Source organism: Calypte anna, chromosome 1 (genome assembly GCF_003957555.1).
Source record: "Calypte anna isolate BGI_N300 chromosome 1, bCalAnn1_v1.p, whole genome shotgun sequence".
NCBI lineage: Eukaryota > Metazoa > Chordata > Aves > Apodiformes > Trochilidae > Calypte > Calypte anna.
The window spans coordinates 57451068-57473755 of NC_044244.1; the positions used below are offsets into that span (position 1 = coordinate 57451068).

General features: G+C 40.7%; 1 protein-coding gene across 6 annotated transcripts in view; it reads right to left on the reverse strand.

The window, feature by feature from the left end:
• Nucleotides 1-22688, reverse strand: part of TBXAS1 (thromboxane A synthase 1) — a 244161-nt gene that overhangs the window by 121734 nt on the left and 99739 nt on the right. For all 6 annotated transcript variants that reach the window (XM_030468312.1, XM_030468305.1, XM_030468310.1 and 3 more), the window contains one exon: nucleotides 5525-5621. In XM_030468312.1, coding sequence (XP_030324172.1) covers nucleotides 5525-5621 — 97 coding nt within the window. The remainder of the gene's footprint in view (nucleotides 1-5524; nucleotides 5622-22688) is intronic.

Consider the following 22688-nt stretch of genomic DNA (forward strand, 5'->3'; position numbering starts at 1 on the left):
TTCCTTAAATTTTTTCATTACTTGTCTCCAAATGAGTATGTTGGTGGGTTAATTTTTCAAAACAAAACCCGTAGATGTGATAGAGAGACAGCCCAGCCCGTCAGCTGAATCAGACCATGGGTTTGGATACACAATGGAATCACCACCATTTACTGAATGCCAGCACACCAGAGTGGGAGGGGCTGCTGCATACAGGCAATATCTTTAATCCAAAAATCAAGGCAGAAGACATCAAGTAAGATCTTGCAGAAGACATGGAACTGACCCTTTACACACAAAAGGCCACATACACACATATGAAGCCAGTTCCTGAGGCACAGATAGAGCAACATCCACAGACAGTTTTTTTGCCAGTACTGTGTTCTCTAACAAGAGACCAGGAAAAACAGCTGATGCAGGGGTATGGCAGCAGTCCTGGACCACAGCTAAACAAGACAGAGAAAATAGGCTCCTTCCCACTTAGTGGCTGTATTTTATTTAATGCCCCAGGTAAGCCTAAAGCTTTAGCAGAATAAAGATGAGGCCAACAGGTTAGTATGATAGGAGAATTCTACATGTGAAAAGAGTAATCATGTCACACTCAGATGAATTAGAAGGAAGAGAAGCAAAAGGACAGACAAAAAAAAAAAAAAAACAACAAAGCTTGGGCAAATGTTTCTTCCTTCATGAAGAATACTAGGCATTTGTGCAGTCATGTTACATCAACTTCCATGCTACTTTTATTTTTCTTACTTTTACCACTTTGTTATCATTTGTTAATCCATTATTAGTTTTTCCACTGTAGCGGTAAAGCTCCTGATGAGAAAAAAGTCATGTTTTCCTACAGCTATTGGAATTGCTGTAGATTTTTGTATTTTAAAACATAATCCTCCTGCAGCTGGATGGCATGCAGATAATAAAGATCTGGTCTGGATAAACTACTAGTTTCCACTTGTGGCAGCCACATGGATGCTGGCAGAGCACTGACTCAAGCAGCCTGACAAATCTTGACTAGCCAGTACTTACATTTGCCTTTAGGCTCACTGATCCACATTTTCAGCAAATACTTTGGCCTACAGCTTCTGAATCACCTAAATTATATACCAGGTAATATCTTTCTCCACATTGCTCCACCTAAACATTTTATTCCTAACTTTAATGTACACTTTCATGATTCTCAGGTACTAGGATCAAAAACAAATTTACAATGCAGAAATTAAAAACAATCTGAAAACAGATTATGTATCATTATACTGCCTGCCAGAGTGCAACAAACATTATCAGCCTATCTCACTCACAACACATTAATGCAGTTAAAACAGTCTTTCTGCTCTTAAGAGAAAACTTCTATTCAAGATATGACTTACCATAGTTGTAAAAAAAAAACAGGTATCGTTTACTGCAGCGCAGCCCTGCCTAGAATGCTGGCTGAGGTTTCCCTGGTTAGCCCAAATTAAATCAATTCCATATTTTTGGCAGAAGGTCTATAAGTTAATTTTCATCTTTTCTTCTTCGGCTATAATTGAAAACCTAGGGAAAAGGCTTCACATGCCTCAAGTATGAAGGTACATTACATTAGACATTTTTGGTTTTAAATGGCTATGGTGCTCACCTTAATCAAGTCAAAATTAAGTGGGCAAGTAGAATGCCATTATTGCCTCCTCGTGATTATAGAGTTAACAATAAATATAACCCATGCCTAGAGGGGAATAACAGCCTGCATACTACACTTGGTTTCTTGTTCTTTAAAGAGGTGACCCTTAATGCAGATTTGATCTGCAGTCACCATACACTTCTGCCACAAAAATTACTAATTAGTAACTCAAAAACAACAAAAGAGAGCAAGGGAACCTGCAAGGCTTTTTACAGCAATATTCAAAAGATACTCAGAGGGAAGATGTGAAATATATAATACCAAAGGGAACTATAAAATGAACAGGAGTTTGGCTTCTGTTCACATGCAAAATCTACTTTTTACAATGAGTGAGCTGATAGGCTCAACAAGATATCAGCATACAAGTGGTTGAGGTCTCTCTAGATGTGGGGACATGTCACAAGATGCTTCCAAAAGAGGCCTCTCAGCAGTTTATAACCACTCTGATTCCATAAAGGTCTTCTGATGCCTTCCCAGCAGGCAACCAGCAGGTGCACAATCCCAGATTAAGATCATCCATCTTTTGAGCACTCAAAGGCATGACATCAGGTTATAGACAGCTTTAATAAAAGCTCAGCATTCACTGAATCATCTTATCCACATCTGTCCATCAAATACATCATCCAGTATTTCCAACCTTTCACAAGTTCTATTTTCCACTGTCTCAAACTATAATTTATTATAATAGTATATAATATATATTATATATAAATATTATATAGAGAGACTCTAATACATATGGGCATATATATATACTCCATATAGAGAATATATCTCTTAATTGAAAGAATAGCGAAATAAACATGTAATATAAACTTCTTTTACCCTCTAAAATCTTGTTTTTAGAACTAGTCCTACACAGCATGCAATTTAGTGACACTTTGTTAATAAAAGGTTGCTAAAGCTGCTACTAAGTGTGGTGAATAAACTCTCTGTAGCATTCTGGGTTAGATAACTCATATTTCACCTTTTTGGTGAAATATTTAGTAGATGAGGTACAAATGTTGATTTTTGAAAATGTTGTGGTTTAACAACTTAGTATCATACAGCTGCTTGCTCACTCTCCTCACCAGTGGGATGGGTAAAGAGAATTGAAAGGGTGAAAGTCAGAAAATTTGCAAGTTGAGATAATAACAGTACAGTAATTTAAATAAAATAATAAGATAACAGTAATAATAAAAATATTTTGTAGTGTAATGAAAAGGAAAATAACATGGAGAGGTAAGCAAAACCCAAGAAAGACAACTGATGCAAATTAAAACAATTGCTCAGCATCAGCCAGGTCCCAGCCAGGACCTGAGCAGCCATCCCCTCCACCAACCTCTCCCTGGCTTTATTGCTGAGCTTGAGATCATACAGACTGGGATATCCTTTTTGTCCAGCTAGGTCCCCACACAACTTGTTGTGAGCCTCCAGCCTAATCACTGGTGGGCTAAGAAGCAGAGAAGGCCTTGATGCTGTGTAAGGACTGTGTAAGGTTTTCCCAAGGTCTGTTCAAACCCAGCGGTCTCACACTCCTTCCATCCTTCTAACCATTAAAGACTGAAACTCTTAGGCTAAAAAAAGTCTGTGTTAAAATAATAAGCTTGTGCCATACCTGGACTGAGAGATACTAGCCTAGCTTTGTGAATAGCATTGACTCCAAAGTCTATTCTATAATCACTTATCAGTAGACTATTTTGGGGAAGGAATGGGTAAAATAAGGTTGGGGGATCTATTTTGCTTTTTGAAATCTCTACTGGAAAACCCTCACTTAGAGAAGTGGAGCTTGCATTAAGTGATTTTAAAATATATAAGCAGAAGCAGCCCTACTAAAAGTCTTAACATTTATTCAGTCAATATGAGAAGAATTCAGTTACTCAGAAAGTGCTCTTCTCACTCTCACCTTTCAACTGTTATTCACATACAGCTAATATCACATCTGAATAAATTCCACTGACCTTCATTACATACCATCCAGTACTATTTATTTTCATATAGAATCATTAGCATACAGGATAGCCAAAAACTTCACGAAGAGAGGTGATAGTGAATTGAAGAGGGGGGGCAACACCTTGTGTGAAAATTCAAGAGAGTAAAAAGATCCCCAGATTAGATGTGGAAGGACTCAGGAACAGAAGGCAGCTTATCATCAGTAAGTGAAAAGTGATGGTTGGAACAGGGGGAGCAAAGTGGAAAGTGAGAAATAAGAGTGCTCAAAGGTTGCAGCTGTGTGAGACCATAGAACAAGCAGATAAAAGCATATAAGATGAAGCAAGCTCACTTGAATTAGGCTTATAGGCATTAAGCAAGCCAAAAATACCAACAGTGCATAGAGGGAAAACTGTTTTGCTAAACAGAGGGCTAGGAGTTAAATTTTCTCTTCTGCCACAGGCTTTCTGGTTAGTAGCGAGGACGTCACTCAGTCTGTGCCTCAGCTCCTCATCCATAGAGCAGGATGTTGTGCAGAAAAGCCCCAAATGGTTCAGGAGACAGTCAAGTGATAAGGCCTAGATATGAACCTTCACAGACAGCTATACCCAACAGATCCCTGATGAAGGAAAAAAGGGGAGAGAGATTGGTTATAGTGACCTGACCCACCTGAATTATAAATAGGAGAAAAAGTGATACAGACCATGACGTATGGATGTACAGCCACAAGAAAGAGAGATAAATTTCTGATCACAGAAGTCTGAAGAGAAAGAAATATTTTGCCCAATAACAAAGATGACAGTGTACCAACAGATATATTCAAATGAGAAGGCTGCCTAAAATTAAGAGCAGAATGGATATCTCAATGTACCCTCAAAGGAATGCTCTCTAATTTCAGGGAGGTGTTATTTAGGCACCAGCTACTGCTATGAATAGTGGGTACAGTCTATTCCTGTCAAATATACTGAAGAATAGCATGGAGAAAGTTACAGACAGGAAGAAATAGGAGTACTGCTTAGGACTGGAAAATTCCTTCAAATATAGGGAAAATGGGGGAAAAACCCTTGCCACACAAAACAACTTCAGCTTAAGAAGCTTGCACATTAAGATTCTTCCATTCAGACATGAGTTCTAGGTAGAATGGAGGGTGACTGGTACAAGTGGTTGTTAAATAAGATATAGGTAGCCACAAGATGAACCTCTTGTACTGCAAGAAGGAAGTGAAGGAGACAAGTAGTCTGCAAACAGACTGTCTGGTTGCAGGGAGGATCAGAGGGGCAAAGGAGACAGACAGCTGATCAGAGATGAAATTTTCCCTGAGGGCACAAACAGCCCTCCTGAACACATGTGAGTTTATTTGAGCAGGTCTGAGAAGAAAAAAGGGACAGAGGAAGCAGGGAAAGGATGGCACTGAGGCAGCATGCGGTCACAGAAACAGTGTTTTCTTGTAAAAGGCTAAGAAAATGCTAGAAATCGTACTATCCCTCAGGCCATTCTTCCCTCATTCTTTGTTCTAACTAGTACTTGAAAGAGAACTTTTTAATATATATGGGTATATAGCTAAGTGAAATAAATAACCAACACAATACGTAAAAGTCCTTGCTAGCCCCAAATTCATTCTTTGCTATTTGTTATTTTCAGAGTGGCAAGTATGAAAAAGCAACACACGTTAACTGCAGGAGCTGTGTGCCAGTGCCAGGGAACCTCCTACAGCCACAGAAAGCCTAAACCCACAAAACAGACCATGGGTGGGGAAAAGCAAATAACATTGTACCCATGCTACAGACTGAAAACAAAGGAAGAGCAGAAGCAAGTGATTGTGATTTCACAGGAAGCCGGAGACAAAACTGGATACTGAGAGCCTCTCAGTTCAGAATCCATCTGATGCCTCAGTTCTACTGACATCGTATCTCTTGGTCTGAGCTGAAATTAACAGTGCTACCATCTCCATCCAGAAAGTCAACCTTCCTATCTACTTACAGTTCTGTTGGTGAAGTTACTGAAGTCTGTCACTAAGATTTGCTTGATCATCTCCGGTGTGGAGACCACCACAAAGACCTGGCGACCAATATAGTACCTAGAAAAAGAAAGAGAGAGTCATTTTAGGAGACAACATCAACCAGAGAACTGTCACCTTCCCTAAAATGTCACCTCTGTTGGCTTGAAAAGACAAGTATCACAGAAAATGCATTCCCTTGAGTAAATTAGTATCTATACCCATCCTTCTCATCTATTAAATTAAGATGAACAGACGGGAATTTGAAGGAAACAGCTTACAGTCTTTAGTCTTTTACTGATTAATTGACACTCACCCAGCATTTTAACATCAAAGTTTACACACTCTGTGCTTACTGTGAACTCTGTACAAAGTGATGTAGTATCACTAAACCAAACTACAGAGGGGCAAAACAGTAGTAACCAGTATCCCAAAGAATCATGAAAGACCAACCAAACTGATTATCCTGCAGTTACCCACATGCCTTTCCATGGCAAAGCCCTGACTACAATGAGTATTTCCAGAAGTCCTCCCAGAGTGGAGGCAGTAAGGGCACACTTCCACCACTTCTAATAACACTCGGAACCCCATGCATCTCAGGCTCTGCATTACCACAAACTATCTGATAACATCTGAGCCTTAAAAAACAGCAACGTGAAAAAAATATATATATTAAAAAAGGTCCAAGAGGTATAAAGAAATCAATAAAACTTTAGAAGACGACTGGGTGATAGTAGTCTCTCACTTTGTGCTTTTACATCCTCTATCTTGTGTTTCCTTTTTAATCTGATTTTAGGAGCCTATGTCTGTCCCTAGGGGTCTACACACTATTGCGGATGCCGAAGAGGTACTGGAACCCACCCCAACCCCAAAGTCCTCGGGATACAGCATTCCCTGGCAGCATTCCCCCTAAGGCCTCATGCTTGGCTGCTCTTCAGGGGGAAGGAGAGCCACCAGCAAGCAGACAGTGCCTGCAGTCCCTATCATTGCCAATTGCTGGACCAGAAAGACTATGTGGCTGCTGCTGCCACTGCTGTGCTAGGAGAGAGGAAGAAGAGGTTGGAGGCAGGCACAGGAGAGCTGTACAGCTTGGAGTAGAACACAAGAGCAATGCCACAGATGCTGCAATACCATGGTAATATTGATATCTAAACATTTTGGTATGATAGAGCTTGGTATCAATATATTACTTATCACCTGTCTATGTTGCAGCAACAGAACAGACAAGCAAACCCTGGGCTGAATTAAATTTAGTAACTGGAGGTTCCCATGGCAATGAAGCTGCAGTAGCACTGATTTCACCAGGGGCAAACAAGTCAGACACACATCTTGATTCCAAAGCAGGGTTTCACAGTCCACCTTGACCCCTGTATCACCAAAACTCATAAGAACCAAATGGCGGAGAAGAACAGGCACATTATTTATTTTGGAAAGGAAAAGATCTTTTTTTCTTCTCTGGCAGCTTTCAAAAGGGAACTGTGATTTCCCAAATACAACCCACAGGCTCCAGTTGAACCTCCAGTTGAACACACAGGTTGTACGTTCTATAAAAATAAACTTTTTCTTTTTACTTTTCCCAGTTTGCTAAGCCACAGCAAAGTAGCTTTCTGCTAATGGTCAAACTTTTCTTCAGAATCCTGAAAGGTGAAGAAACAGCCAAGGCCTCATTTTGCAGAGGGCTTTGATCACAGACTTTGACAAGAGTCAAACACCCTACATGCTCCTTCAGTATGTACTTCATACAGTTTTTCTGGCATTAGAGAGGCAAAGCAAGCTCCCAAGGCAAAGGACTTGTACTGCTCCAAACCTACGCAGGATGATGCACCATAAATATTGAACTCTCACACTCACGCCTTGGGTTGTTTCTTTTTTTCCTCTTCTCCAAGTTTACCAAATTCCTTGTGCCATTTAATGGTTAGTGACTGATGGTCTTCCAACACATAGCTTTTCAGAGGGACCAAATCCCTAACAGTAGATGCCAAATCTGAATCAGAAGCCAAGTGTGCCTACCCAGACAATTTAACCCTGACCACAAAGAGGTTACCATGTGACATGTCATGCAAAGCACATGGGTATGCATAAGAAAAAGAGAGAAACTTCCAATTTATTTCGAATTTGGGAAGTTGCAGAGCTCCAAGCTCTGGTCCACTGGAATAACAAGACAGCACTCACAGTTGGAGCCCTTATGTCACTGTGCACTTTGTGCTTGAAAGCATTCAGGACTAGAATTTGGGACAGGAGCATCTCTTACTCAAGCTGCTTTTATGAGAAAGTGACTCACAAGCCAAGCTTATGCAAACAAATCTATTCATCATCCTCCAACTCAGACCAGTCACCCGAACTCCCAGTTCTGCTTCCACAGCTAAGCTCTTTCTTTTTTTTTACTCTTTCTGTCTACAGGCACCTGTTTTGTATTTCTTTACTCAGTTGTAAATAAGGGCAGAGGGGTAAGAAAGGAAAAAATCCCTAAAAATAATAAACTGAAAATACTGAAAAAATTATCTTAATTAAATAGATTTTTTTATAAGCAAAGTTGTCCACTTTTAAAGAATGACTGCTGTAAATACACTCATTCTACCATCTTTTATTGTATCCCAAATAGTAAAAGCTCTCTCACTGGCTTTTTTTTCCATACTCCTACTTTTGTACATAATCTTCATAACCTTTTCTAAGTTAGGAGAGACTGTTAGAAGCATGTATGGACACACTTTGGAAGCCAAAATCCACAAGCTAGGAGCATGACTTGCATGATTTTCCCCTGAAGTTAAAGAAAAGTACAAGAACAAGTGAGTATGAAACAAGATCATACCAGCTACTTCATTTAGCAAACACAGGTCCAGACCCTGCAAAGCCACCAAATATGTGCTTATCTAAGTTTTAACATATTTTAAATCCTTTGCAGCATCAAGGCCTCAGTCACAAACCAAGAGGACATCTCCAAGTAACTTTTTTTTTTTTTCAACTTGTTCCAAAATGGCAGGTAAAAGATAAAATCCTCCTGAACAATAATCTATTCTTCCCAAGTAAATAACATATTCAACTCTGCCATGTAACTTCATTTTGATTCTGTATTACTACAGAAGGATATCACCAGCCTCACATAGACATAGATTTATTATGAACAAAATCCGATATTCTTGTCAGATTTTAATAAATAAGAGTTTGAGAGAAACAAAAGCCTCCCGGCAAGCACATTACAAATGGATTCATGAATAATTTAGGACAGCACTTTTTATTAACTTTTTCTAGGTTAATCTTTTCACAGGGCTTGTCCACACACAGCAGTCCTACCTTTAACTACAGTATTACAGAAATGTTATACTGCTTGAGCCAAACCTTTGTAATATTTTCATGCAGGGCATTCAGGGTGTAATACAAACTCTCTGGCCTATCTAGCTCATTCCTGCACAGAAACAAGAACGTGTGAATGTAGCATGGTATCTTCAGAGAGACACAACCCTGGCCACATGGCAATCTGCTGAACTACTGCCATACCAGTAAAAATAAATGTCATGACTCACACAAGTGTGATTTTTCAAGTGCAGATGTAGATGACACCTTAGTAATTTAAGTCATGCCATTAGGGCACTTTCTACTAAACTTCAGTGTGAACTGCAGCCCTACAAACCAGAAGAAAAAAAATCCACATTTTCAGACCAGCAGCTTTAGTGCTGTTGGAAGGTGAGACAGGAAAGACCTGGTGGCAATACATCAAGAGCATGAGGACAGCATTAGCTTCCTCTGGCAGATGAAAGTGCAAATGATGAGCCAGTGCCCCAGTGGGCTGCTGGTGCAGAAGCAGTCCTGTGCTGCACCATCTCCTGAAGGGCCAAGCAAAAAGCTTTTCAGAAGCATTCAATGGAAGTCATGGATTTACTCCCACAAGTTATAGAAAAGACAGGCTGTCCTCCAGCATGCTTTCCACAGCACTCACAGGTCAAGGGACTGACTACATTTTACTAAATTGAGCTAAAGAAGTTAATCTGCATTCAGCATGTTTTAATAAGTGTAGAGGCTACAAACACCCAACACATTCAACTGCAGCAGTTTGGTTAGTAAGAACAGAGAAGCACCACTCTTAGAGCAATTAATGAAAGGGACTGAGACTTCTGCCTTGTGTTCAGGTTTCACCCAGCAGGTCGTGGACCTCTTTGCAAACAGTCATTTGGTGAACATGTCTTTTCTTTTATTGGTAAGAACAAGCAGCAATCTACCAGTGATTTCTGCTGTTTTGCATGCACCTAACCATTGTTTTCTGCAGAGATGTCACCCAAGTGCCTCAAGATTCACATAGTGCCTGCCATACCTGCAGAAGTTACCCCATGGAGGAAAGAGGTACCTGAGAAATGAGCTGCCAAGTCCAACCATGAGGTGAGGTAGGAGCAGTGAGAAGAGAGGCATGCTGGATGCCCAGTCTCTCCTGTAACACCCAGGCACACCACCTCCCTTTGCAATAATTGCCAAGGATGCTCAGGAACAGTCATTTCTCTTCTTGGGCGATGCAGTGAATCAATCAACTGCTTTTAATTTGAAGGAGCACTTTAGTGTCATCCTTCCTGGGCCCCCAAGATCATTCCAGTCACACTGCACTCTCATCTGCTGCCAACAGCATCCCCCAGCTCCTCAGACATGGATGTGGTCTCTAAGCAAAGCTCACAGCAACGTTGTCTTGTTGTGCAGGAAACAATAGAGTGCACACACAGTACATCATGGCAAGGAACCATATGTTTTTGTAGAACACCTGTGTGGGAAACACCTGTAACCATTTCACCCTTTTTAGAGTGCTGCTGTCAATTCACAGAAGACTTTGATCTCCCTATCTATTATCAGTCCCATGCATTGCAAAAATATCACATTAATCATAAACCACCTATATGCTGTCAGGCAATAAAAAAGGCTTTGTTTTCTATGCTGCAGTCTGGTAAAGTACACAAAGATCATCTGGTAAGCTAAATGAAAATTGAAAATTTTATTATCTTAAACTTCCTCAGGGAAGAACAAAGAACAAATAACCTTAAAAAAAAATAGAGGCATGCAGAAAAGACACAGAGGTACAGGGGAAAAGGCTAATTTTCTTATGAGACATATACATTACAAAGTTTCTTGATCACTGCCTCTCTTCTTATTTTAAGACAAAAAACCTGAACAGCATGCTGCTTGTTTATAATAGGGGTCAAGCCTAGTATTACGTGCCTAATTATTTTAGAGGTCAGCATATTGCTTTGTTTTGAGCACTGTCCCATCCAGTTCTTGCAGGCAATTCAAATTTTGTAGGACTGTGCAATACATAATCAACAGCTGCAAAACCCAAACACAGTCTTCACAGAAAGGGTTACTTTGGGCTTGAGAGGAAAGGAAAGAAGGGGACAAAAAATGTCAGGTACCATGTGTCCCACTATTATTTGTGTTACATTAGCAGCTGTAGGACTCCAGGATCCCCAGGTCCTAATTTGGCAGGAGCTATACATAAGTAGAAAGCTTATTCTAGCCTGTGGACTCTACAATTTAAATAACAGAGTCTACAATTTAAATAACCTGGAGCAACAAACAGTGGGGAAAATAAACAACAACCTCCATTTTCCAACTGAGGGACTGGGGCAATGGCACGTACAGATGAGAAGAATGAGAAAGGAATTGCCAGCAATCACCTGCTCTTTTTTCTTTTTTCTCTTTCTTTTTTTAATTATATTTTTCTTATTCTTAATTTCTGTGGGGACAGAGCTCCTCAGCTTCCATGCACACCTGGAAAACCCACATCATTGCAAAGCTGGGAGTCAAATCCCATGCCATTTCTCTTGCATCTTGGGCTGTGACTTGAGCTGGCAGGGTGCTTTCCTGGACTATTTTTATAAGGCACTGACAAGCTCAGTATCTCCCAATTAGAGAATTCAGAAAAGCACATTACTGCTTAGGAAAAAAATAAACAAAAAACCCACAAGCAAAACCCACAACATCCTAGAAACAGGTGAATTTATTGCACATGAAAATGAAGCCCTGGTAACACTGAGCAGTCTGAGGCACAGAGAAAAGTTTCAGAGAAGAGCTCTGCCAACTCACACGCACGTGCGTGCCTCAGCCAGAGACTAATCCAACCCATTGTGTGAATTCATTAAAAAAGACATGGCCACAGTGCTTTCTATTTTAGAACAAATGGTCCCTCATTTCTTTTTTTTAATGAACTATGCTTCTTTTTAAGTAGTGAAAGCTTTAAAATAAGCACATAGAACTAATTATTTAATTCCTGACTGCATTAAAAATATAATATAACAAGATGCCCAGGCACTGGCACACACTTTCTGTACTGCACTGTATTGCTATGCATCCACCTCTTTATCCACATAGCCAGGATTAAAAATACTATCTTCTGCATACCAAGAACCTCTGCACTATCTCAGACTAGCACCTTGCCAAAAGACCTCTGCATTCTGACATGCTTAAGGAAGTATCAAAAAGGGAATAAAATTCTGGGATTATTTATATTTTCCCCACCACTAAAAGCACATCTATTTTTAAAGGAGCATCTCTCTTGTCAGGTACAGTAAAAGATTCATGGTATGAAAATAATACATTTAGGGTTGACAATAAGGAGAAGGAGGGGTGATTCAGGCCATCAGAAGGCACAGAGTTGAGTCTTTTGAGTACCTTACATGAGGGTACAAACAAGGGTTTTTCTGGGCATCTCTAACCCCAGCTGGGGTTTAGCAACCTGAGGGTGTCACACACATTTACTAATCCCTTCCCCCTTCCAAGTGAGCAGTGCAGAAGACGCAGACTCTGCATGGCTGTGTTAATTCATTCATGAAATGAAGTAGATGACATTTACCCACATATAAGGAATGACAGGGATTAAATTAAGCTCACAAAGTGCCACGAAGAGAAAAAAAAAAAAAAAAACCAAAACACACACACCACAAGAAAAGAAACAACAAAAACCTAAGGCCTATGAATTACACAAGCATATTTGGAAATTTATGTCCATTTGGTTTTCTGAGGAAATACGATTCCAGACCAAACTGCAAGCACAAAAACTCCTGCATGTGTTCAGGGACTGGGAAGAGAAGCAGGGAAGGAAACGGACAGAGATAAGGGAACAATTTCTTTTCTTTCATTTCTTTCTCCAGTAGGCTGCAGGAGAAGCTGGGCACTAGTGCAGTAGAGAGCCATGGGGTCCTAGGCTGTGCTTCTCCACAGCTGGGGAGCTGCTACTTTCCAGGGCTGGCAGGGGTTATTTTTATCCTGGCAACTGGGCTCAGATGATTGCCACCACAGCCGACACGCCGCGTGCCTGCATCATACCACTAGCACTGATTAGCTACATCAGTATTCCACTTCATTAATGCGAAATGAAAGCTGTAAATAGGGTAACTGTTTTTATAGGATGCTACTGGAAATGAGGAGTACAGTGATATTAGTGAGAAACCAATCTCTCCTCCCACCTGGGTGTGCTGCGCTACAGAAAGTGGGTGACACTGACAGCATTCGTAGCTCTTCAGCTCGGCAAGGGAGCCACAAGAAGGTTTCTAAACCTTTTCCCGTGGTGTTTCCCACCAAGCTTGGACTGTATTAGTCTGTGTTTTGTTACACGTGTTTAGACTGTGACATTTTCACCAAAGCTTGTTTTGTCTGCTCTCGTTACAGCAGAGTATGCCTGACTGACCTCATGTGATGGTACAGCAGATGTTTCTTTCTTTCAGCATATTTCTGCGCTCGGCCTTTCTGTGGGCTTGTGAGACACAGCATGAGAGGAGTCTCATCTCAGGCTCTCTGCACCTGACTCGCTACCAAAGTACAGCTTTGCTATACCCTTAAAAGAAAAAACCATCAGGTTACTGTTTCCAGAACACTGGATTACTGTTTCTAGGGATAGCAACATCTGGGAGATGGCAAACTTTCTGTGTCTCTGAAGTTTACTTTCCACCACCTACACAGTGTTCATTTGTATGGATCTGTATGAGTCTGTTATTTATATTCAACAGTGGTACCTATTTTTATCAGTGCAGTGGAAAAAAAAAAACAAAAAACAAGGCTACAAGATGGCTGAGGAGGATAAGCAGGCAATGTTACTTGGGCTAAACAAGGGCAGCCTTCTCTCCATCTTGGTTTTATGTTTTGGTTTTTTCCATGTAAGGGAGAGAGAGGGATCTACTGAGTGCTTATCTTGATTTCTAGTCAGGAGCTCTAAGCAGCTTCCCTTGACAGACAGGTAAGCAATTTCTGGGAAACAACAGGCAGTATTACACTGGCAGGGCTACAGCCATTTCATACAAGATAAATGGAGACAGAGCAGTGCACTTGAAGAAGATGAGGGATATGGCTGTGATGCTGCATCGAATAACACGGCTGAGAGAACACGTAGAAGAGGGGTGTGAAGTGCAGCACTGCTTCCTAGCAAAATGGGGGACACCCATCCAAACGGGGGACTGTGAAGTCAAAGAGGATCCTCAGTGTCCCAGAAAGCAGGAGAGCAAGCAGGCACTGTGGTGCAGGCTCCAAGAAAAACTTGGGACAGAAGGGGGAGAGCACAGATGTGGTCATACAGAGGAAAAAAAGGAAAAAAAAAAACAACCCAATGAAAAAAAAGCCAACAAAGGTCAAAGGATTCAAACAGAATTTGTGATACTATGACATGGCAAGGTACGGGAACCTGTGAGACAGGGACAGGTTGACTATAATAAAAAACACAAGTGTAACTAAATTGCCAGTTAAAGGCTGATCACTGAACTTCATATTTGCAAGAATACTTCAAGATGACTAAAACAAAGCTGGTGTGATCTGACTTTTGCATCTTGTAAGGCATTTCTGACCACAATAAAATTAAGGATTCATTCTTTTTCCTCCCTGAGACCTAACAATAATCAGGGTACAAAGAAAATCCATTTCTAAGCCTGTATTTTTGCATCTGTCATCTCATATGAACTTTACATATCATGGCCAGGACCCAAGCATGAACAGGGTTTTTCACATCTCCAATTTTGGTTAGCCACTTCAGCCCTGTATGGAAGAAAAGGCTTTCAGAAAACACTGTGTATATGTCTATCTGCTGGAAAGTCATGTCCTCTTACATTTCCTCAGAAACAGAGGCATTCAAAATCAGTAGGCTGTTTCTGTTTGTTTTAATTCTGCACTTTATCTTTGAATTCTTTGCAGAAAAGACAGTTCATCTGCCTCCTTAAAATACAATCCACAGTAGTGGACAATACAATATTTTATTTCTGCATGCATTTGAAATAAATATTTTCTCTCAGCCTACTCCTTACTAGCATTTTGATCTTAAATCAGTGACAGTTACAATACATTGAACACCATTCCTTTTTATTCCTTTGCTCTGTTAATGTTTATGCAAATGCATGCATTTCTGAAATAAGAATTACTTAATATTAGAATATCTTAACTCCTCAGTAAAATAGAAGAACCAATATATTGATTTTTTGTATATTAAAAATAACATGATGACATGAATAAGCCAAACTGAATTTTGTGTAACTACACCTACATAGATCATTTTGCTGAACAAGACAAAAAGACATATATGGCTACTAGCCTCAAGCTACCTGAAGTTTAAGCAAAGGAAAACAAGGTTTTAGATATCGAAAGCAGTGGGCAACCCATTCATCTGGTTTGTGTGCAAAAAAGACACAGATCCCAGCCAACACTGGAGAGCTTTACTGAGGCACATAAAGGTTTGTCAGTCTGGCCACGAGGGGGACAGTCCTTGGGACTCGCTTTTCTTTCCCTATCTGCCTGAAAAAAATGTGTTGAAACAAAGAAAGAAAGGATAGTAACCACCTACTGAGCTCCTGGGAATATAGTTTATTATGCTACAGCATGCAAAATGCACAGAGGAAAGATTAATTTTTTTAAATCCTTGCAGACCTATAGCAGTGTGCACTTTTTCTATACATTCTTACTATCTACACACATCCACACAAAATCATTTAATTTTTAAAAATGCATTATTAAATGCACACTAAGCCAAATAAAAGTCATTCCCCAACGCTTTATGCATTTATCATGAAACCACTAGCAGAATTCTTTACAATAAAAATGCTAGCCGTATACATGACCAAACTAAATTAACTCGGGGAAATGGCTAGTATCTGACCATGTGGAAACATTAGGAAGCAGGGCTTTCTTATATTACTAGAGGGGAAAAAAATAGATGTGTTTTCTTACAGAAAAACTGCAATGATAAAAATATTTTTAATATTAAAAACCACTACAGCTCCAGGAAATTTTCCTGCATCAATTCAACCAGTGTTGTGCTGGACTTTAAAAACCCATTAAAATAATCATGATAAATTTCCTAACTTCTTTCAGTGCACCATGCAGAAGACAAAGGAAACTGCAATTCAACAGAGGCAGAAAAGAAAGAAAAGAATGGAAAAACCTGATAGCTTGTGCATCAGTGATAACATCCTCACTAACAACAATGGGCAAATCTGTGCCACAAAGGACTAAAGGGGCAGGAGTGATGTGTTCAGCTGACAGTAGCACTCTAAAGTAATGACTTCCAGGAAAATCTGGTGTTACCAATGGACAACAGGCTGCTGAGAAGTAGTTGAGTCACAACTTTCATAGCATGACACATTATTTCAGCCTAAAAATGGACATAGTGAGAAACAGGATGCATATGGCTCTGGTAAGGCATCTATGGGAATAACAGCCTATGGAAGGTTAATGTGATCTCCTGGTTTAAATTACAAAACCTCACTGAAATCCATGCACATTCAGAGATTTTCCCCAATGTTTAACGTGCAGTCAAAAGACACACATCATGTTTCAAACAGCCATATTAGTAAGAACACTACCTAGTTGACCTATTTTCCATTTACCACCTTGTACATATTATCAGTTATAAGAAACATTCTTCTTTTGTTGCTCCTTTTTTTTGGCAGAGGAGAAGGACACAATTGTGTAACAAATAGTGTATATGTCACCATATCCTGAAACAAGCCAAATCCCTGAGGATGGAGGAGTACAGTTAGCCCTTTCCTCTTCCACAAATGTGCCCTTTCACCATGGAGCAACATGTCCTGTTCACACACCTCCTTCTTCTGATGGCCAGTCAAGGCACACCATATCACATCAGTGCTGGGGAACCAGTTCCCACATACATGTTGCACATGTTTGAGATCTCCACATCTGCATTAAACAGCTGTCCTGGGCCTGGACCCAGCTGACCAGGAACACAAGCAAGATGGGATCAGTGTTGGGCCCAGTTCTGTTTAATATCTTTATTGATGATTTAGATGAGGGGATTGAGTCCATCATCAGCAAATTTGCGGATGACACTAAGCTGGGGGGGAGTGTGGATCAGCTGGAAGGCAGGAGGGCTCTGCAGAGGGACCTGGACAGACTGGAGAGTTGGGCTGATTCCAACGGGATGAGGTTCAACACAGCCAAGTGCCGGGTCCTGCACTTTGGCCACAACAACCCCATGGGGAGCTCCAGGCTGGGCACAGAGTGGCTGAGAGCAGCCAGGCAGAAAGGGACCTGGGAGTCTGGATTGACAGGAAGCTGAACATGAGCCAGCAGTGTGCCCAGGTGGCCAAGAAGGCCAATGGCATCTTGGCCTGTATCAGGAACAGTGTGGACAGGTCTTGATGATCTCAGAGGTCCCTTCCAACCAGGCCAATTCTATGATTCTATGTAGGCTCAAGAACAGCTTGATTGTAGCCATTTGGCTAAAGGTCTTGGGACTCCCATGGACCTGCCTCATTTCTGCGTAAAGGTTAACATCCAACAGTACTTTGCTACACAAGTCCTCAGTCCCTCTGGATCTCTGGAGTCTGCTGTAGAAGTTTTCAAGATTTCTTCCCTTCAAACATTGAAGCATACATGAAAAACCATCAGTCAAAGCTAGGATTTTTGAGGAGGCAATTTTGAACCAAAATTTGCATTTTTAATCATGCAACCTGCTGAGGAAAAGGGGAAAACATATAGATCTGAAAGCAGACCAATACAAACACTTCATATTCCTTCTAAATATACAGGTATGGGGGCAAGATCAAGCAACTTGATCCTTATGCAACAGAGGTACTGCAGAGACAATACCCACTGAATCTATTCATAACTCCTATAAACAACACAAAAAAAAAAAAAAACCAAAAAAACAAAAACAAAAAAAAACCCAAGCACAACTTTAGGATAAACCAGCACCAAAGTACATATATTGATCTGTCAAAAATGATTGAAGACTGACAATAAAACGGTTATAAATTCTTAGAAGAAAGAGAAAGCAAAGCCACCAAACCAACCCACTGAAAAACTCCCACTTACATTCACAGGGAAAAATGGACTGGAACAATAAAACACAATGGCAGCACCTGTACGTTGTTGATAGCTGCCCCTCCCAAAAGCTGGAACAATCTTGCTGTAAACCAAGGTAATGAAAATGTAAATGCATGAGCAATCATCTAGGGGATTCTGATGCTTAGCATCCTGCAGGCACAGAAGGAATGGGGAAAAAGGTTGGAAAGCAAGAGAAGGCACCACTTCTCATATTTGTAGTTACTGATCATACGCTCGTCACCTGGAGCTTTTTTAAACCTTGCAGTTACAGCTGCCAGGCTGCCTGCATGGCAGCTGCAGTGCCTCCAGCAACACCCTCTTGTCCTTTGACCTCAGTGCAATCTGCTGCTTAGACTTGTCCAGGGCAGGAGGAGGTGGGCAGGGATCACCTGTGGCTTTTGGGGGTGCTGGGTGGAGTGAATCACATAAACAGTTGCCTGCAAAAAGCCAGTAATCAAAACCAAGCTCAAAAGCAGCATGAGATGGGGAAATATGCCAAACACAATGCCCAGAGAAGTCCTGTATGTATGTACACAGTGGTGTAACCAAAGGGGTATCCAGAGGTACTTGAGAGCTTGCAAATTATGTATTTGTTTAAAGAAAATGAACACAAGGAGAACTACAGTAATGCCACTGTACTGCCAATTCTGTTCTTCACTATTCATGAAAATCCATTTGTTTTAGCTATTGGGCAAAGGCAAATAAAATGTCACTGACACGGGAGAAAACTTGGGTCTGGAATAAGATTAGAGTGCCCTGGTTTTTGCAATACACTTCTCTGCTTCAAAAAGCAGAATTTAAATTATTTTAATAGAGAATCATAGAATCAGAATTGTTCAGGTTGGAAGGGTCCTTAAAGATCATCTAGTTTCAAGCCCCTGCAGGAACACCTCCCACTAGACCAGGTTGCTCAAATACCCATCCAACCTAGCCTTGAACACTGCCAGCGAGGGGGCAGCCACAGTGTCTCTAAGCAACCTTTTCCAGGGTCTCAACACCCTCACAGGATAGAATTCCCTCCTAATACCTCAACTAATTCTCATTTTTTTCCAGTTTGAAACCATTCCCCCTATAAAAATAATCTAATATAAAAAATTTCATATAAACTAAATAATTTAATATTTAACAGCTAATGCCTTTCCACATGAGATTACATTACCATCTGACCTGTTTTAACATTTGCCTCTGTGCTGCACTTGTAGACCTACTTTCTCTTTCTCCTACCCCATGCATAGCTTATTTCCTACTAGGCCAAATGAGCTGTCAGTGGACATACAACATTGTTTAGCTAGTGTGATAACATTTTACTTTGTCCCTTCACACTTAGTATTTCATAAGATGTTCCATGCAATAAAAGGTCCCAAAGAACCAAGATTCTCTCATAATGTTACTGCAGCAATTCCTGGTGTCCTTGCCAAGATCCTTTTTCAATAAAATAGATTCCAACATTGACAGAAAATTTTGGATTATTGCCGAGTGATAAAATGTCTAGTGCTAGTCCTGAAAGAGTCAGAACATTGCTCCCAACTTTCTCCTTTTTCTGCAAGCTACTTTAAGATCTGTGGATATGCCTTAGAATCTGCTGTACAAAACCTAATTTTATTCAGTAGGCACCATCATCCAAAAATGGATGTTATATAACACGAGAGAGATCTAAAAACATTGGGTCAAGATCCTCAAATAGTCATAGGTCTCTGCCTGTAATGGAGCTACAATGAAGTTAACAACAGCTTAAAGGTCCAGGCCACTATTTTTGGACTTGTTTATGTGGAGGAGAGAGGAGATTCTGGGACAAGACATGATTTGAATCTTTATGAAGTTAGACTCAAAAAACCTCCTGTGGTAGAATGCACCTACCAATACAAAAATTGCTGGGGGAGGTGGTCAAGTTTTCCCCTGATGTAGTTTGTGTCATTCCAGAACTGCTGTGTCTGTGCATGGGAGGGATTTTTTTTGGCATTGCTATAGCTGTTTAATTATACCACTACTATTTTATCAGTATGACTACAATAAATCCTCTTTCAAGACAAGCCTTCAGGTTCAGCCACCAAATTTAATGGAAGGAAAGGAAGATTCACAATCCCTAGGGTAATAGTGGCTCAGCTCATTTCACACTCCCCAAGCTAGAAAAAAAAAATAAAAATGAATAGAATAACAGCTGAAAACAACTTCTTCCTCTGCAGCAAGGTATACTTTTGCCTATTGCCTGATGAAATCATACCCAGTTCACCAGCAGAAGGTTTGACATAAAGCAGACTCTCCAGGGAAAGAAGAGAGGTAGTCAAACAGAGAAAAAAAGTGTAATTTGAAGATGGTGCCAAACCAACAAAGAAAAAGGAGATATTTTGTTCCCCTTACTAATAATAAAACATGGTAGACTAAAATTGATCCCCAGACTAATAAGATAGAGGAAAACTAAAACCTATATATGACAAAACAATAAAAAAGCAATGAAAAGATTTATGGAAGTACATAAAAACCTTGGAATGACGTAAAAATTTTTAGGTCATGTTACTGTTTTCAGCTCAATGTGGATAAGAAAAGCAGGGAGGAAGAAAAATTAGAGCATGGGGGAAAGGCAGCATAGGGCTGAAGGGCATGAAGAGAAGCAAGAGAAAGATAACAAAGCCAGAGTAAATATTTAGGAGTGGAAAAAACAACAGCAAGAAGCAAGAAAACAAAGCCCACAAGACAAGGTTATCAAAGTTAAAAAACTAAACCAGAACAAATCCCAGAGCCAACAAAGTGGTGACACCACAGAAGGACAACAGGAAGCAATGGAATGGAAAGTGTCTGCACATATTGGGCAAAACAGCAAATAATGACTGTTTCTAGGAAACAAAAGAAGAGGTATCCCAAATCCATTCCTGTACAAAGATCTAAGAACTGCCCAGCATGGGAAAACGGGGTCTAACCAGTATCTGTGTCTCCTTCCTGAACCTCCTAGCAAAGTGGGAATGAAGAGGGGACAGACCCATAGATGCTCCAGCTTGTGCTGAGGCTCACAGAGAATCAGGACATGCCACAGGCTGTTGATGTGCAGTTTCTTCTCTGCATCCTTCTTTCTTCTCCAGCCCCCAGTGGGGAATATGCAGGGGGGAAAAAAAAAATCACTTTTGCTTGATGTTTCTCATGGCAGATAAGAAGGCAGACACAAGCTGATTTTCACAGAATCATCTGGGTTGGAAAGGACCTCTGAGATCATCAAGCCCAACCCTTGATCCATTACCACTGTGGTTACCAGACCATGGCACTGAGTGCCACATCCAGTCTCTTCTTAAAAACCTCCAGGGACACAGAATCCACCACCTCCCTGGGCAGCCCATTCCAATGCTTGATCACCCTCTCTGTAAATAATTTTCTCCTAATATCCAACCTAAACCTCCCCTGGTAGAGCTTAAGTCCATGCCCTCTTGCCTTACTGGGAGTTGCTTGGGAAAAGAGACCGACCCCTACCCGGCTACCCCCTCCTTTCAGGGAGTTGTAGAGAGTGATGAGGTCTTCCCTGAGCCTCCTCTTCTCCAGGCTGAACAGCCCCAGCTCCCTCAGCCTCTCCTCACAGGACTTGTGCTGGAGTCCCTTCACCAGCCTGGTTGCCCTCCTTTGGACCTGCTCCAGGACCTCAATCTCCTTCCTGAACTGAGGGGCCCAGAACTGGACACATTTCATTTTTAAATTTCCATGCATCACACTGGAAACACTAGTTCATAGATATATAAACCAGTGAAGTCAGAGACCATTAATAACTCATGGACTTTAGATTTTATATATTCACACTTCAGGTTTTCATCAATACTTCTGGGTGCTGTAGGAATTCTAATGAAAGCATTTAATACACACAGAAAAATATTTCAAATAGAATTGGGGTATTAAAATAATATCCACATTTTTCAGCCTTTTAAAAGCCCTCAGCCTGGTTCTTCCCAAACAGTAAAAAGGAGGAAAAAAAGCTACAAGGTGGACCTTATAGCCTGTTTAGCAGATTAACAAGTGCAGGTACTGGTAGATAGTGAAGAGGTAGATCAAGGTGAAATTAAGTCTAGGAAACTAATTTTTGTAACTCAGAATATTCCCTCTCCTTGCTTTAAATTAGGATGACAGTCTGGTGTGCAGGTGCTGATGATAACAGTGTTATGGGATACAAAGAGGTAACCTGTTTAGCACTCCCATCCCAAGCCCCTCAAAATGATAATTTTAAGCATTATTTAGCCAAGAAGCAGGCAGTAGAAATCAAAAACCACCCATGTCGCACATTGGGTGTAAAACACTCCTCAGGCACCATGTTTTAAAATGAAACTTTACTTTTCATATAATCTTAACCTGGAGGTCACAAGGAGTTAAAAGCTAAGATCTGCATTGCCAGTATTCAAGAAAAGGGAAACTAAGAGACATCTCCCAAGGAGTAAAAACAAGTGAAATCACTCTCAGCCAAAGCTGCTACCTGCACAAGCAGAAGCATACCAAGATGAAATCAGGTTCCTCAAGTGCTAAGTCACACTACAAAGATCTGATCTGCTGCTTGCTTTGTCAGTCTTCAGAGCTGACAGAGTTCTCAGTCTCAAAGAGCCTTCCTGCACCCAGCTGATGTTGTCTCAGTGGATCAAGAGACTTCCCTCTATGCAAACAGTAATTCAAACTTCCATGAGTAAAGACAGAAGCATCAGGAATGTGGTACAGGTGACAGCACTGTCCTTTGCTACCTTGCCAAGTGCATATAAAATGTTGTCTGTCTCTCATTTTACACTCTGTTTCCAGAGGTGTGAAAGATTACATCAGATCATTGACTTAGGTTGGCTTTAACAGCTGCAGTAGAGTCCTGGAGCAGTCATGTGTGGAGGAAAGAAATTTGGAAAAAAG